The 17,048-nt window shown below is 38.4% G+C and overlaps 1 protein-coding gene across 1 annotated transcript in view; it reads right to left on the reverse strand.

Moving 5' to 3' along the window:
- The window catches only part of LOC122068399, a gene marked incomplete in the record, with an annotated part of 35,356 nt that overhangs the window by 9,299 nt on the left and 9,009 nt on the right, over positions 1 to 17,048 (reverse strand). Inside the window, 14 exon segments of the mRNA XM_042632251.1 lie at positions 920 to 982; positions 1,084 to 1,260; positions 1,347 to 1,421; positions 1,615 to 1,758; positions 1,896 to 1,964; positions 3,093 to 3,203; positions 3,656 to 3,813; positions 4,684 to 4,726; positions 4,874 to 4,977; positions 5,123 to 5,353; positions 5,468 to 5,552; positions 14,062 to 14,226; positions 15,154 to 15,313; positions 15,506 to 15,561. Coding sequence (XP_042488185.1) covers positions 920 to 982; positions 1,084 to 1,260; positions 1,347 to 1,421; positions 1,615 to 1,758; positions 1,896 to 1,964; positions 3,093 to 3,203; positions 3,656 to 3,813; positions 4,684 to 4,726; positions 4,874 to 4,977; positions 5,123 to 5,353; positions 5,468 to 5,552; positions 14,062 to 14,226; positions 15,154 to 15,313; positions 15,506 to 15,561 — 1,641 coding nt within the window.

A 17,048-nucleotide genomic window follows, 5' to 3' on the forward strand; every position in this document is an offset into this window, starting at 1 on the left:
AAAAGAAAAAAAAAAAAAATAGAAAGAGCTATAAAGGAGTAACCGGGAGTAGAAGGATGAGCAAGATAACTTTTGCAGAAAATAAAGCAGATGCCCTATGTGACAATATCAGGAACAATAAACAAGCAACCACACAAGAAGAGGGTGAGACTGCTAAGCACATCAGGATTGTGTATATCACTCTCCTCTTCTCTACGCACTTATATATTAATCCAAGGGATAAAGATTACAATGACCAAGGAAGGAAACTCATTGTCAAACAAGAAACCAGAAAATAGAAACCTACTCTAATTAGAAAAGAAAAGAACTAATCTAACTAGGAAATAAATAACAAAGGACATAGGGTAAAAAAAAAAGATAACTAAACATATAGCCACAATAGGGACACACCCCCTATCTTGGTACACTTAAAATATGTACTTCCATGGTAAATGTGCCCATTCTTTAACACCCAAGTTTACCCAGTACAGTAAGGGAATGGTTATACTTAAATGGAAGCATCTGACGAGAGTATGCCTCCCAATTTTAAGTGTGCCATACTGCCATCCATCATAAGATTGTGCTATGTGAGAAAGAAGAATTTGTCAGGCAATACTGCCAACCTACCTTCCCTAATTGCACCAATATGTGATACTTCTTTCATAGATAACAATTATGTGATTAGTTCTCCTAATATGTTAATTTTAATTGTTTCTTGCTGTCACCATGTTTTCCATCATTCCCTACCCACTTCAATCAACCCTATGAGTGGTGATTTGATATTCCAGTTTCATTGCTTTAATTTTCTCAATTATAACGAAATATCTTATGTAGACAGTGTTGGGATTTGAGAAATAAAATACGCATAATCAGCAAGATATTATCTCAGATGAATAGATCTTAAACACACTACATACCCAAGGTTAAGAAGGCCGGCAACTGTGCTGATGCTGATATCAAAGTCCACTTTTGGCTGTATGATGAAGTTCCCTTCCCTAATTGGCTAAAGTAGAATCCAAAAGCAAGTTAAAACACCTGTGGCCATTGATGGTATAACCACATAAATTGCATAAGGTCATCTTCTGCGCAATCATAACTACAAACCTCCCGTATAAGTAATGCAAATCTCCCTTCGCATAGTCTAACTCGCATGCACTCAGATTCAGAAAGTTGTCCATTAGAAGGTGTTCCATGAATCTTTAAATATATATCAGTAAAATTTTGAACAGAACTGCAGAACTTTGCAGGGTCTAGTATTTTCAATATGTCCTTATAAGACACCTGAGAACAAAGCAATAACAGAAAGTGTTATAGAAAAGGCATGCCATAATGAGTTTCAGGAAAGAAGCATTAATGCATGCCAGTACCTGCTTATTACTTTTCAGAATGAACAGTGAACTCTCAGGAGACAGAACAGGATCAAAGTCATTTCGGATTTTGACCTGTATAATAATATCATAGAACATAGTACAAAACCATGAACACCACAAAACAAAAGTAATTCATGTCATGTTGAGGTATAGTTCTGAGAGTAATGTAAATAGTTACAAGAAATGCTGCAGTCCCTGGCCATGCTGTATGTACTTTATCATAAAAAGCAATAACCATTCTCAAGTAAAATCCCATTATACTAACATGTGCATGAACAAGATGCGGTTCAATATTTTGCTGGAACATTGGAAATACTGCTGTCGTAATCTCATTCTGGGACATTAAACACCCAACCCTGTTCTTGTCCCTTTGAACTCTAGATATAAGATGTGAATGCACACCTCCAACCTGTTTGTTGCAAGTAAAGAGTTAGACCAGACAGAGCACTCTAATCATCAACTGAGACAAAGTACGGAAATCTGGAAAATACGAAAACCATGGAAAATGGCCTCATTCTAGAGAAACAGATAAAAACTCATTCTTACAATAGCTATCCACAGGTCAAGTGATTTCCGGATATCAGGATGCAGAGCATATACCCCTTCAATGATCACCTATTCAGAAAAACAAAGTATATTGAAAGGATCAGAGAGGAACTAAACAAGATTAACTACTGTTGCATGAGCATGCCAAGACACTGGCAAAGTTTTTTGCTGCAATGATTAATACTTGATCATTTTAATTGAAAACCTAGATATGTAGGAGAAAAATGTATTTGGTAAACAAGATACTAATCAGGTAAAAACACTTAAAAAAATAAAACTAAAAGAAGGAAAATTAAAAGATTACTCAAAATAAGGATTGGGTTTAACAAACTACCCACCAATCTTTTGTTTAAATAAATTACACAGAACTACCCAAAACAGTGCCTCTCCTACATCCGCTTGCATATATATATATATATATATATAAAACAGTGTTTCGTAGGTAGCAGTAAGGGTTATAATGAATTGGACCACAGCAATGAGTAAGGAGTTTCCAGAGGCTAAAGTTTAACAAAATTGTAAAAGGCTTTCACTGGATTGATGAATAAGAATGATAGGTGGAAGTGATGTAAAATATAGTGGGAGAGTCAGAGAGAGGACAGATGGCAGCAATAGAAGGAAAAGCAAAAGATTTTTTCTTTGGACGTATATCCTCATGCCCTTTGTTGAGACGTTGGGAATTACACAGGTACAGTCCCACATCGGTTAAGTTTGGTCCTTGGTGCCTTCATATACTTGAGAAGTTTCACCTAATGCCTTCAGGTTTTGGATTGGACACCCCAACATCTATAAAGCTAATAAAGCCTTCTTTCTCATTGTCCATCACCTAAAAGTGGTAGTGACAACAAGAAGAAATACTCTTCCTGTACTTTTACAAGGGGGAAGCTTGTAAATATGCAGTATTGGACCAAATTTTGGTCTGATTACTGGATTGAAACAATACATTCTATTGGTCACAAGCTCATAAGCATCAATCAATTTGGCATAATATCATGTAAACAAGCTCAAGCATAACCTTCCAACATGTTGTGTTTTTCATGTTCAAGGAATAATTACTTCAAATATGCTAGAGTTTATTATCTTTTCATTAGGATATTTTGTTCTCACTAAAAAGTTTCGTCAAACATAAAACATCATAATAAGAAATTGTGCAACCAGGTATCAGATAACATATGCATCAGAAGTGAAAAAAGATACCACTCCACAATCTTCTGAAACTTGAAGTTCCTTGAAACCAGTCTGAGTACATGCCTCCAAGTCAAATATTGGAACTTTTGTTCTTCGCTGGTTCCTTATGTCATCAATGTTCTGCAAACGGGTTATTTGGTATGAGATCACCAATAAATTGCTCAGGCCCTTCTAAAAGTTCATATACTGCTTAAGTCGAAAAGTTTCCTCTACATAGTCTGGCCTTCTCTGAGGCACGTGGTGGGCTCCTTTGGTTAGGAAACCTCCACATGCCAAGTTGAAGGTACCATCTCTACCATATGGTCCACCATGTTAGGAGTTTTATGTTTATATTTTCAATGGGCGAACTAAAATTGTCCAAAAGCTTTTGAGGTTGAAATTACCACCAATTTTCGAGACTTTCTCTATCCATGCGGGAGAACTGAATTGGGCTATAAGTTACCAAACTAATAGTTCATGATGTGGACAACACGTTAGCTAGATTTAAGACCATGCCCTTATCAAGATTTGGATCTGACAATAAACCAAAGAAGATGGTGAAAAATATGGAAAAGAAGAAATCCACATCTTACCTTTGAAAGCAGAGATAGATCCAGAGAGCTAAAATCATCATATTTAAAGTCCTTTACTTGTTCAGATATGTAATAGCTTTCAAGTGAAATAACTTCACAACGAACAATATTTGCCACTTTATGAGCCAGGCTAGTTTTACCAGATCCACTTGGACCTCCTGGAACAAGAAGACAAATGACCTATCAGGAAAAAAAGAAAAAGAAAAAAGAAGACAGATGATTTCATAGCATGAATATAAATAAGCAACAAACGGTTTTCAGGTAAGAAATGAATTAATCCATGTAGGCGGCTATGGTAAAATACAAGGTAAAATTACAAGTCAAAAAGAAAACAATTAAGCAAACCTCAAATGTGCATAAAGGTTCTAGCATACTGGTCCTGCATTGTGAAAAAGGATGCAGTTCCATGGATCTAGAGGTGTTATGTCTATTCTCTCCGTCCCACAAAAGTTTTCAAGTTTGACAAATCTCACATTTTAAGGAGAATTTGTTATTGCATTAATTACCTAAGTATTTTTCACTAACTTCCAGAATTACCGTTCGTAGATTTACTCCAACTACATTTACTCCCTTATTAATACACAAATTTGTAGTGGTAGCATTAATTACCACAACATGTTAAGGGAAATATGGGGAAGCAAGAAAATTTCAAAGCATTTAATATTCTACTGGAGTCTGGGCAACAAATTGGGACATTGGAAAAGTCCAAAGACTTCATGGGATGGAGGGAGTACCAACTTAGGATAGAGTTGCTGATGCACGTCAGCTAATAACTGACTGACGAACAGGGCGGAAGCATACAAGAACAATGAAAAATTCAAAGATCCACCATTAGATTGCTTGGCTCTCATCATGGAAACAGGAGAAAAATGAAAAGCATATTGCACGTATACCAAAAATTCTACATGTGATCTAACATTTCCATGTAAATACTTATTCAAAGAAGATATCATGTACCAGAATTGTAAATGATAAGTGAGCGGGTGTGTTCGTGCGTGCGTGAGAGAGAGAGAGAGAGTCCACATTACCAATGCCTACAATAATTGGAAGGCCCTTATTCTCCATCAAAGCCTGAAAAAGAAAAGGGCATTTCACTCAAATCTTTTTATTCTAATGGATATTCTTTGAGCAGAAGTATCAACAATCTTCCTCATGCTTCAAACTCCAAAAAAGAAAACCTGCAGAACACCTTACATCACCTTATCAAATAATACTTACCTGGATTGCTTGAACAGAAAGAAGCAAGCCTCTATCCAAGTCATATGAATCAGGCATGGGAGCAAGCTGCACGGTATCCCTGAAAACAGAAGAATCTGCAGTTGCTTCATGAGAGAAGCCTAAACTTATGAGGTTACAATAAAATGCTTTGCAATCTACTCATTTAGCAATCAATAACACAAGTACACAACTCAAATCAAACAGAATAAAGAATACTCTGGGAGGAGGAACCAGGACCATAACTCTAACCTATGACAGAACTGCTACCATGTGGAGGATCTGAAGAGACGAAGCGCCATGTTGCCAGTACAGGCTCCATGCTGGACTTTGTTGGGGATCGAGTCCATGGCAGGGATAGGTCCTCAAGCCTGTTAGCAAAGTTTGGAGTAACACGGATTGGCTTTGGAGCATCAATTACTTTTTCCTGATGCTCGATCAAAGATTTGTTGGACAAAGGTGGTGTGTTAAGACGCGGCACACCTGTAAGTGTGGATATTGATTGATCAAGCGCCAATAAAGATATATGACAAGAAAACATGAAAAAGGCAAGCCAAAAGAGAATACTGAAGATGGAATTATGTCTCAATTCCACACCTTGGGTTTCCAAAATCAATTCTAGATAAGATTTAGTGATCCATGGTCCATTGATACCAATTTTTGAAGCTTCTGCACCCACTACCTATATAAATGCCAAGGATATGTTTATTGGAGACGAAATAATAATTGATCACAGATATGTCATAACCGAAAGGAAAAGTTCAAGATTGGTAACAAAAAAAATACATAATATACTTCATATTCCCAAAGCTATTCAAAAAGACAAGATAACCTTTGATTTCAAAGGAAGTAGGACAGGAAAAATAATATGATCTTAAACAAAATATCAAAAATCTCAAGTATTTAACCTAATCGATGGAATTGGGAATAAGTGACAGCTTAAAGTTATGGAAGAAGGCATCAGTGCCTTAACTCTAAGTCTAAAATCTGATTTGGCATTTATGATGATATGGGGCTCTTCAAATGAGTCTAAATGAATTATTGAAATATTTGGCAAATTAAGACTTGAGACACCTCCCTTGGGTTAAGTATGCATGCTTCCATCAGGGTGTGATTGCCAAGCATATGAAATCCCCCTGTTCCCATTTTGAAACAATTTGCTGCAACTTTAAACCATCAATGTTTGCTGTTCAACCATTCAAGGTTTCAAAATCTTCAACCAACCAAAAGTCCATCATCACAAAACCTAACCCTAGAACCTCTAATATCTAGTTAACAGCCAGCCTAAAGCCTAAACTCTCCTAACTCCAAGCTAGATGATGGGATCCTAATTGCCAACTATTGGTGACCAGGAAACCAAAATAACCAGAACCGCAGGGCAGGAGAAATACCAGAAGTAAAGAATGATTTATAGCTCACAGTAGATTAATCTGATGGGGACAAAACTCTGGTCGAACCTACCTACTGATGTGATGAATAGCATATCAAAATCAGGTCTTCATCCAACGGCTGGATAAGGAGTTATGTCACAGTCACAGAATTAGTAAGTACCAAAATCAGAATTAGAAAGTTAGGGAAAACAGAATATAAACGGTGGACTGAAACCTGGTCAATGAAAGTAACTGAAACCCTAAAGAAGTCTTGCCGAAAGCATGTTAGATAGCAAAGAAACAACAGTTTCTAATTTGAAAGAGTGATTATTCTCTGGTCCAATAGCACCTTGCGCATGTCACTGGGGAAGAAGATTTGAGTTGATTCAGTAACAGGAAGGTCAGATGCAAATAAACAGATAAGGATGTAGACAGAACTCATAGATTAATGGAAACTGAAAGAAATCAATAGTAAAATAGCTTACCAGTAACAGAGAACAATGAAAAATAGAAACTAAGAACAGATGGAAGGAGAAAGAGGAAGAAGAAGAAATAAAGAAAGAAAGGAATATGTTGGTCCCACCAACTGGGAGATGGCCTCTCATCAATCTCCACCTTGGAATCTGACCGAGGTTTTCTGTCTCTCACAGGCCACAGCTTGGGTGTCCCTCAGACTCACACACCTGCACAAAGCACTCATTCAATGGCTGTCAAATCGCCGGGAGGCTAGGAAGTGCCTGTTAGAATATGTGTATTAGGGGTACATTAGGAACTGTTTTATCTTAAGTTGTCCTTACATGTAATTTTTTATTTTCCTTGTTTCTCTTTCACCTCCCTAATGGAGGAATATGTAATTCCCTAAACTAATTTTTGAATGTCATATGGGTGAGATGACCAAACAGCTCATTCACGATTTTGTCTTCATCGTATCTCTCTTTTTCTCTCATCTTCTCTCCTTCTTCCTTCCTCTCTACCATCTTCTTTCCTCATCTTAAACCCTAACATCCTTCATTTCTAACTTGGTATCAGAGCCTACAAAGATTTGAGAGTCAACTTCTTCTGGCTTCATTCTTTAAGTCTCTCATGGAACCCTAAAAGAAAGAAGGGTCCATTAGAGGCTATACCATGTAAAAGAGTATACAAGAAAGCTCAATGAAGCTGTGAAAACCAGTTGAAGACATTTGGAGAGAGATTTGAAGGCAGCAAACACGGATTGGAGCTCACACGGAGAGAAGAAGTCCAAAACTGGATCACCACCCCTCCCTGGTTCGACTCCTGTTTTCTCTCTCATCCCTGCTGCGTTGGGAGATTGGAATGGCTCAAAGGAATCGTCCAGGGGTCCCCTTTTGACACCCCAAGCCTTGCTTCCGGTCATTGGGTGCTGTTGGAGCAGTACACCATTTTCCACCTGCTGCTAAGTATCGCCAGATTCTGTTTTTTTTTTTTTTTTTCAGAATATAAGGTCTGAAATCGATAGTAGATTATGTATTGGTTGTGTTTGCTAGAAGTTCTCTCACTACTATAATGCTTGTGTGTGGTTGTTGGATGAAGCTCCATGGTTGAAATGGTGTTTTATTGGCTTTGCATCAAGTCTCTGTGGCTTACTGGCTTCCTTTTTTGTTGAGTTCTGAGAAAAAGTTTTTCTCTTTAGGGCTGGTATTCCCCCTTGTCTTGGATTTTTTTTAGGGTATTCTTGCATTATGTTTGATCTCACTGAACCTCTGGAAGCTACATCAGGTGGGTCAAGTAGTACCAACCCCAGTTCGATTGTCTTTGACAATCCTAACACCCAAATTTCCCTTGTGAAGTTGGATAGCACCAACTACTTGGATTGGTCACATTCTGTGAAGCTGTCCCTGCGGAGTGGAGGGAAGCTAGGATATATTATTGGGGCCATCAAGGCTCCCGTTGTCGCAGACCCAGGATACCAAAAATGGGAAACTACAAACTCTATTGTTATGACTTGGCTTCTTTTCTCCATAAAACCTGAGATAGGTAGGAGATTTATAAGGAAGGAAACTGCCAAGGACATTTGGGATAGTGTCTCTAGAACCTATGACAGGGTAGGTGACTCTGTGAAGGTTTACCAGCTTCTGCAGTAGGCACTCTCCATGAAGCAAGGGACTAAATTTGTTTCTGAATACGATAATACTGTTGTAGGACTCTGGGTGGAGTATGACCATTATCGAGATCTTCATTTGACCAATCCTGATGATGAAGCCAAGGTTTATAGATCTTTTGAAAAAGAGCGTGTTCTGATACTTTTAAGAGGGTTGAATTTAGAATATGAGCAGATCCGGATACAGATTTTGGGCCAGTCACCCCTACCTACACTTGATGAGGTGTGTAGCTACCTTCTGAGTGAGGAAACCAGAAGAGGTGCCATGGCTTCTACACCTTCACTTGAGAGCTCGGCTCTTTTTTCCAATACTCACAGAAACTGGAGTGGAGGTGGCCGAGGTCAAGGGCCCTCCCGTGGAGATGAAAGGGATAGACAGTAGTGTGATCATTGTGGAAAACCTGGCCACACTCGAGAGAAGTGTTGGGTCCTTCATGGTCGTCCTAGTGTATGTGGGGGATCTACTGGCACACATGGTGGCCACAAAGGTGGGGCTACTGCCCATGCTACTATGGCAGAGATTGATACTAGAGGTCCCATACGAACAGATACCAGTGCCTTCTTTAAGGCCGGTTCATGTCTTAGCTTGATAGCCCGTCTACCTCACAAGATGCCTCAGCATCTGCTATGCATGTCACCACCTCGGCACCTTCCACCACTCCGTCGTGGGTCATCGACTCTGGTGCCACTGACCACATGACTGGTACGTCACATTATTATGATTCCTACTCCATTTGCTCTGGTAAGGATAAGGTCAGTGTTGCTGATGAGACCTTCGCTATCTCTGGTAAAAGACGTATTCCTCTTACCCCTTCCATTTCACTTGTTTCTGTTCTTCATGTCCTAAACTTTACTTCAAACCTATTGTCTGTGAGCACTTTAACTAAAACCTTGAATTGTTGTATCACATTTTTTCCTTCTCATTTCCTTTTACAAGATTTATGGGCGAAAAGGATTATTGGCAGTGGATGTGAGGAGGGTGGCCTATACCATCTTGAGCCGCAATTATCTCTTTAACCACACCACAATCCTACGCATATGGCCGTAGTGACACTAGCTCTATCGACTCTGTGATGCTTTGGCATCAACGTTTGGGGCACCCATCTTTTGTTGTTATGAGGAAACAGTTACCTCATTTGTTTACATCTTTCTCTTCCACTAATGTATTTCATTGTGAACCATGTACTTTTGCTAAACATTGTCGCTCATCTTATCCTTATCATGGTAATGATCTGTTGTTCCATTTTATATTGTGCATTCTGATGTTTGGGGACCTAGTCCTACTACCTCCTTGTTTGGCCACCGTTATTTTGTTTCTTTTGTGGATGATTTTTCTCGTTGTACTTGGACCATTCTTATGAAACATAAGAGTGATGTTTATGATGCCTTCAAAAACTTCTATCAAATGGTCCACACCTAGTTTGAAACTAGGATCAAAATTGTTCGGTCTGAAAAAGGGGGGAGTACATATATGGTGGTTTACAAGACTTCTTTACTGACAATGGCATTATCCATCAGCTTGCTTGTGTTGATACACCCCAACAAAATGGGGTAACTGAGAGGAAAAATCACCATTTGTTAAAAGTTGGTCGAAGTCTTTTATTTGGTATGCATGTTCCTAAAACTTTTTGGTCTGAAGCAATTCTTGCTGCAGCTTTCCTCATCAATCACATGCCTACCAAAATTCTTGGGTCTCAAAACCCAATTGCACTCTTATCTCCTCAGTCTTCGCTTTCACTCTCCCACCAAAGGTGTTTGGTTGTGGTTGTTATGTGTATGTTAACAAATCTTCCTACACCAAACTTGATCCCAAGGCTTTAAAATGCCTATTTCTTGGGTATTCTTCCACCACCAAAGGCTGTAAGTGTTATCACCCTTTCTCTCGTAGGCGATTTATTTCCAAAGATGTCACCTTTCTTGAGTCTGCCCCTTACTTTGCATCTCATCAGCATCCGTTTCAGGGGGAGAATGGAAATGAAAGTGAAAAGGCTACTGATGCCATCCCATTTCTTACTCCATTACCTCTTACTCCTTTTTCCATTGATATTGGTAAAAATAAAGAGGTGGATGATGTTGGTACAGTGGATGAACCTTGTACAGAGAAGGCACCTGCTATTGTGTACACAAGAAGGACAAAGAAGACCTGCCAAGAGTCCTCCTTGTCTCCACATCCTGAGCTTCCTCTTCCTCAGTCAGGTAACATCTCCTCCCCTCATTTGGAGTTGGATCTTCCTATTGCTATTCGTAAGGGTAAGAGAGCTTGTACTAATCCTATAGCCCAGTTTGTTTCCTATGATGCTCTCTCTCCTACAAGTGTTGCTTTTATAGCCGCTCTTTCTTCTGCTTCCATCCCCAGAACTGTTATTGAGGCTATGTCAGACCCTAGGTGGAAACAAGCCATATCAGAGGAAATGATGGCTCTTGAGAATAAATGTACCTGGAAATTGGTTGACCTTCCCAGGGGGAGAATCCGAGTTGGATGCAGATGGGTCTATACGGTCAAGTACCGATCAGATGGTGCTATTGAGAGGTACAAGGCAAGATTGGTGGCCAAAGGGTACAGTTAAGTGTATGGAATTGACTATCAGGAGACCTTTGCTCCAGTGGCCAAACATAACTCTATAAGAGTTCTCTTATCTGTGGCAGAAAACAGAGATTGGCCCCTATATCAGTTAGATGTGAAGAATGCCTTCCTCCATGGAGATTTAGAGGAAGTGTATATGCAGCCTCCTCCTGGCTTCAAGTTTTCAGCAACAGATGGGAAGGTCTGTCTCCTAAAGAAAGCACTTCATGGTCTAAAAAAATCACCAAAATGCTTGGTTTGAGAGGTTCAGATAGGCTATTCTGAAAAATGGATACTCCCAGAGTCAAGCAAATCACACATTATTTACCCGGAGAGGTAAGGGCACCATCACAGCACTAATTGTGTATGTTGATGATATTGTGGTAACTGGAGATGATAATGAGGAGATAATTAGGCTGAAAGCTTATTTGGCTAAACAGTTTGAGATCAAGGATCTAGGACACTTGAAATATTTCTTGGGTATTGAAGTGTCAAGGTCTATGAAGGGAATCAATGTATGCCAGAAAAAATTTGTTCTAGACCTATTGAAGGAAACAGGAATGCTGGGTTGTAAACCAGCAAGTTCTCCTATTGAACAGAATCATAAGCTAGGAGAGGATTGTGGGCCTTCCCTTGTTGATGCAGGGAAATACCAAAGGCTAGTGGGGAAACTGATTTATCTGTCTCTGAATCGCCCAAACATTTCTTATACAGTAAGAGTTGTGAGCCAGTTTATGCATGCACCCAAGAGTGGGCACTTGGACGTTGTGTACCGTACCCTCAGATACTTGAAGTCCTCTCTAGGAAAAATGACTTTTCTATGCCAAGAACAATCACTTGAGGATTGAAGGCTATTCCGACGCTACTTGGGCTGGATCCATTTCTGACAGGAGATCTACATCTGGTTATTGCATATTCGTGGGTGGCAACTTGGTTACATGGAGAAGTAAGAAACAGCCAGTTGTAGCCAAGTCCAATGCAGAGGCTGAGTATAGAGCAATGGCTCATGCTGTTATGAGCTCACTTGGTTACGTCGGTTGGTTCTCGAGTTGGGGTATGACACTGAAAGACCTATGAGACTCTATTATGACAACAAAGCAGCAATAAGCATTGCTCACAACCCAGTACAACATGATAGAACAAATCACATTGAAGTAGACCGGCATTTCATCAAGGAGAAGATGGATTCTGGTAATATTTGCACACCCTTTGTGAGGACAGGTGATCAATTGGCGGATATCTTCACCAAATGACTCATTCATCACCAGTTCAATACTCTCTTATACAAGCTGGGAATGCATGATATATTCTCCAGCTTGAGGGGGAGTGTTAGAATATGTGTGTTGAGTTTAGTGCTTAGCGCTAAACTCTAAAACCGATAGGGGGCCGATAGGGGCCGATAGGGGTATTTTGGGTCCCATCGGCCCCCATATTTCTGTGATGTGGCTTTTCTTGTAATTGGGCAATCGGGTACTATTGTCTTTCACTTTTAGCATTATTTTAATATAAGTAAATGACTAAAACCTGCGGTCATACCAGAATTCAACATTATACGAAAGTAAACTCAACCTATTCTGTTATGATCGCAGGTCACTCCTCTCTTTTGGGAGTCTCTTGCAATTGCACCTCTCTCTCTTCTTTGCTCTTTTCTTCTTCTCTTCTTTCCTCTATTTCTCTGTTTTGATTACAGGTTTCTGGGATTGTAACAATGTGTATTAGGGGTACATTAGGAACTATTTTATCTTAAGTTGTCCTTACATGTAATTTCTTATTTTCCTTATTTCTCTTTCACCTCCTTAAGGGAGGAATATGTAATTCCCTAAACTAATATTTGAATGTCATATGGGTGAGATGAGCAAACAGCTCATTCACGATTTTGTCTTTCACTGTATCTCTCTTTTTCTCTCATCTTCTCTCCTTCTTCCTTCCTCTCTTCCATCTTCTTTCCTCATCTTAAACCCTAACATCCTTCATTTCTAATTGTGCCTCCTCCTTTATTTATAAATCGCCTTGTTACAAAAATATAAACTCCCCTTGGCTAATGGAGAAAATTACAAAATAGCAACTAAATAAAACTTACAAGGAAATAGAAACAAAAAATATAGAAACCTAATATTTGTAATGACTAAGAAACAGAAAATAAAAATTAACTACTTCATCCCGTAGAGGACTTGCAGAATTGACCCATCACAAAAGTAAACCCAAACATATAAAGCCCATGACCCATACAACCCATTGGACACTCAAAATTACACATACTAGTCAATTCTTGGTCCAGTTTGATGGCCTCGTTTACCACTGCCCTTCTTGTTCTTTTGAACTACATCACTAGGAGATCTGAATCTTTGTAACCAAAAATTCACAAGCTAGGATATATGAATATTTTTAACCAGTAACCCAATTGAACTCTGATAAGGTCCAGCGTAAATCACTGTATCACCTTTCTCAGCCACTTAGCTAAATTCAAATCTCTACAATTATTTCCCAGTTCTTACTCTACCTTACACTGTAATTCACAACCTGCAAGCAATCCCATGCTTTTTTTTCATAGTAAACTCTCCCACATAAACTCAAGAGTTGCCAAAACCTAGCTGTTTTCATTAAGATCCCACATCACTGTGCAGCATATTTTCAGTTTTGTTCTGCACATAAAAACTATCCACAGCAATAGAACAATTCAAGTGGAACGAAAATCATCAATGCAACTTTATCAGTTCTCGTTATGCAATATTCATGACATTAGGCAGGACATCCAGAACTCGCTCAGAAAGTAGTGCACATGTATGACAGACCCCTTAAATGAACATAAACTAAGTCATTCTTATCTCCAGAGAATTATGAACACTTGAAATTCAAGGATTAAAGTATTAGTATTGGTCGCCATATCGGTCGACTAAATTTAAAATATGTATCAGGGGTATTGTATCGTATCGGAGATACTTTAGACCATGATTGAATTTAAACACACAAGAAAGAACAAGTCTGCTCTCACTCAAGTACTCAACCACTTAAGTGTAAACTAATAATATTCCAATCATGCAAATGCAGTATGCAACTTCAGCAGAATGTTTCAGAAGGGTAGAAAAGGAAGTTTCAGAACTAGAACCACTGATCACAGGTTCTAAATAATGAACCATACTTTCCTATCTGTGCCTCTCAACACCATGAATGTCTCGCCAAGTGTGTCAATGGTTTCAAGTGACACTGACAAGTTGCCAATACTAACTGATGCGGATGCACGTTTGTAACTGACTACAACAGTGTAACCCAAAGCCAGCAGACCACCCAAAGTCATCCTCCCAACCTGTTATAGGAGTCATGAAGACAAAAGGTAAGAAACACTTTCAACAGATAAAAAATAGCATGCACTTAAATGGAAGGCATTATAAAATTCTCACATACATCAATATATCTATGTCATGACAAGAATCCGCTATCATATTCATTCACATGAGCTAAGTAAGAATAATATATGTTTCAGTTTCAGTTTCAGGTAAGGAGTGTGCAGAACAACTAATATCATGGACTCTTTCCTTGCAAGGTCACCAGCCACCCCATTAACTGGCCTAGGCTTCCAATAGAACAAGAACAGCAAGCAAGGCTTCCAGCGCTTAATGAGGTGGCAGAATCTCCATGAAACGCTATCCTGGCCAAGCATTCCCACAAACTCATTGCCGAATTGCCTATCTGCTATCATAAATTTTATTATTTATTCCAAACCACTAAATTATCCATGTCTATCTCGGTTACGTAGTAAATTTTCTACATTGCTATAACTCCCTTAATGGACAAGGTGATGGTTGCTTCCATTGATTTTCTTGATTATAGGCAGTGAAACTATCATTGCTTATCAAAAGATTAAGAGAAACTAGTAGAGTCAAGTATTAAAATCATTCACTCAAACAGTTTTGCAGACTATCAGTTAAATGTCGTTAACAAGAACAATTTAGATTTAATGTGTTAAAAGACTTCGTCATCAAACAAAAGTTCTTGCATAAACATTCTAATCAATGATAAAGTCAACAAATTATTTTCCATCAGTTCGCTTTTATTTAGGCAACAATTTAAAAGACAGAAATAAATAGAGACCAATTTGCATGCATTTAAAGAAGATTAAATGAGTCGAGTCAATAGCAATCAGTGGATAGTTACAGAACAGAGAGCTAATATTCCTTCAGATGATTATCTCAGCCAAACTAAGACCTTCCCCTGGTACAAAAATTTAAATTACCTCAAACTCGGCTTTTGGTCTAATTATGTAATTCTTGTCAACAATCCTCTGATCACCTAGTGATAAATAATATCTGACACCAGATTGCCGCACCTTTATCCAATCACTAATCTTTGCTTCTTCACTTGCAGATGGTGGCCTAAGGAACATCTCGATGAAACTGAAAACAACATAATGCCTTTGAAAATTAATCATAATTGTAGAAGAACCAAAATGTTTACCTTCTTTTCTCTTTCGGAATGACATGCAAGAGGCTGTAATTGGTGGATGATGCTTAGGTTGAGCTTAATTGAACTGCTATGCAAGAAGCCATTTAGATTCTATATAGGGAACACTTTGTGGCAACACTCACTTCTCCGATTGAACTTCATTTCCATTAAAAGGGTAAGTAGAATGTCCATTTAGAGGCTGTTACAAAGGACTCAAGTTTCAGTCAAAAGAAAAGGTTGACAGGTATTTACTCAATGAGGAATAAAAAAAATGGCAGACAAACAGAAAAGCTTCATGCAGACTGCAAAAGTTAGATCCTTCACTTGAGTGAGATGGTAACAGTAAATCTACACAAAACATCTTGTAAGCACACCCGTACACTGAGCTTGAATTATAAACTGAATCCAGGTGAGTGCAAAGACTAAACCACTCCAAGGTAGATAGAATGCGTATTTGCATCTGAAACATGAACTGGCAGACATTTGCAGAATCAAAGAACTAAACTCTCAATGTTCATTCTACTATTTGCAACTAATTACATTTTCTATTATTTCTGGACTCCCAACAATACAATTTCTACTATGACAGAAAACAAAAAAAAAAAAAAAAAAAATCTAATCCCAATATAAACAGATTCCAAACATAAATCAAATTATAATTTAGCAACAACACCAAAGATTTCCTAAAACTACTTTTCCAAAAGATGTCTTAAGAAATAAACTCTAAACTTTCTAATCAAAATAACCTACCTTAAAATTCAAACAGAAAATTCCATCACTGAGTAACACCCTACAGTAGACTAGCAATAACTTTTCCAATACAGCTTGGAATCACATGACCTTGGTATCGTTGGAAAGGTGACTGACAAATCTTTCAGCCAGAACCAAATCATGCAAAACAGAAGTCTTGACTTTCTAAAAATAACCCAAATTAAAGTGATTAGAGCAAACATGAATAAGCACATAACAGCTCAAAACTAAAAATTGTTGAGGGAAAAGATACTGAATAATGTACCCTAACTGCAACTTCTAATTCCTAGCCTGTTGATACTTCCACTTAGGCTCTCAGAAAAAAAAAAAAGTTAACAGGAATCTTCTGTCAACAATACTGACATCAGGAGACAGGCGCAAGCTTGAGTTGCTTTATTGGTCTTTGAGAACATTAATCATACATGAAATAAATTCGTCACTTCTTCAAACACATGAAAATATAACAACTTGAGAAATATTTTTCTATAAGGACACTCCCATAATTGAGAAACCAGTGAACCATGGATGAGGTATAAAACTCTTCCTAGAACCCAACCTTCCACTGTATGCTTCTTTATGCTCTTACATTAAAAACTTTCTACTAAATCATGGGATGATGACAAAAATGTGATGACAAATAGGTAGACCAATCTAGACCATTAATTACATGGGATGAATTTACCACCTATGGCACAAATGTCAAATGTAGAGCTCTAATTCAATGGGGCCCACAATTCCTGGTTTCCTGGTTTGAACCTTACTTGGGCCATGGGCTTGTACCACTTGATTTTGAACAAGAAAACTGACCCAAAACCAAAACTGTGATCATGATCCTGAATTAATAGATGATGAAGTGAAAAAAATGAGTTTAAACAAAGCCCCACAAGGCAGATATTTGAACCATTTAAAACAGCCTGCCTAACAAACCATCTAGGA

Source organism: Macadamia integrifolia, unplaced genomic scaffold, assembly GCF_013358625.1.
Source record: "Macadamia integrifolia cultivar HAES 741 unplaced genomic scaffold, SCU_Mint_v3 scaffold381, whole genome shotgun sequence".
Taxonomy (NCBI): Eukaryota; Viridiplantae; Streptophyta; class Magnoliopsida; order Proteales; family Proteaceae; genus Macadamia; species Macadamia integrifolia.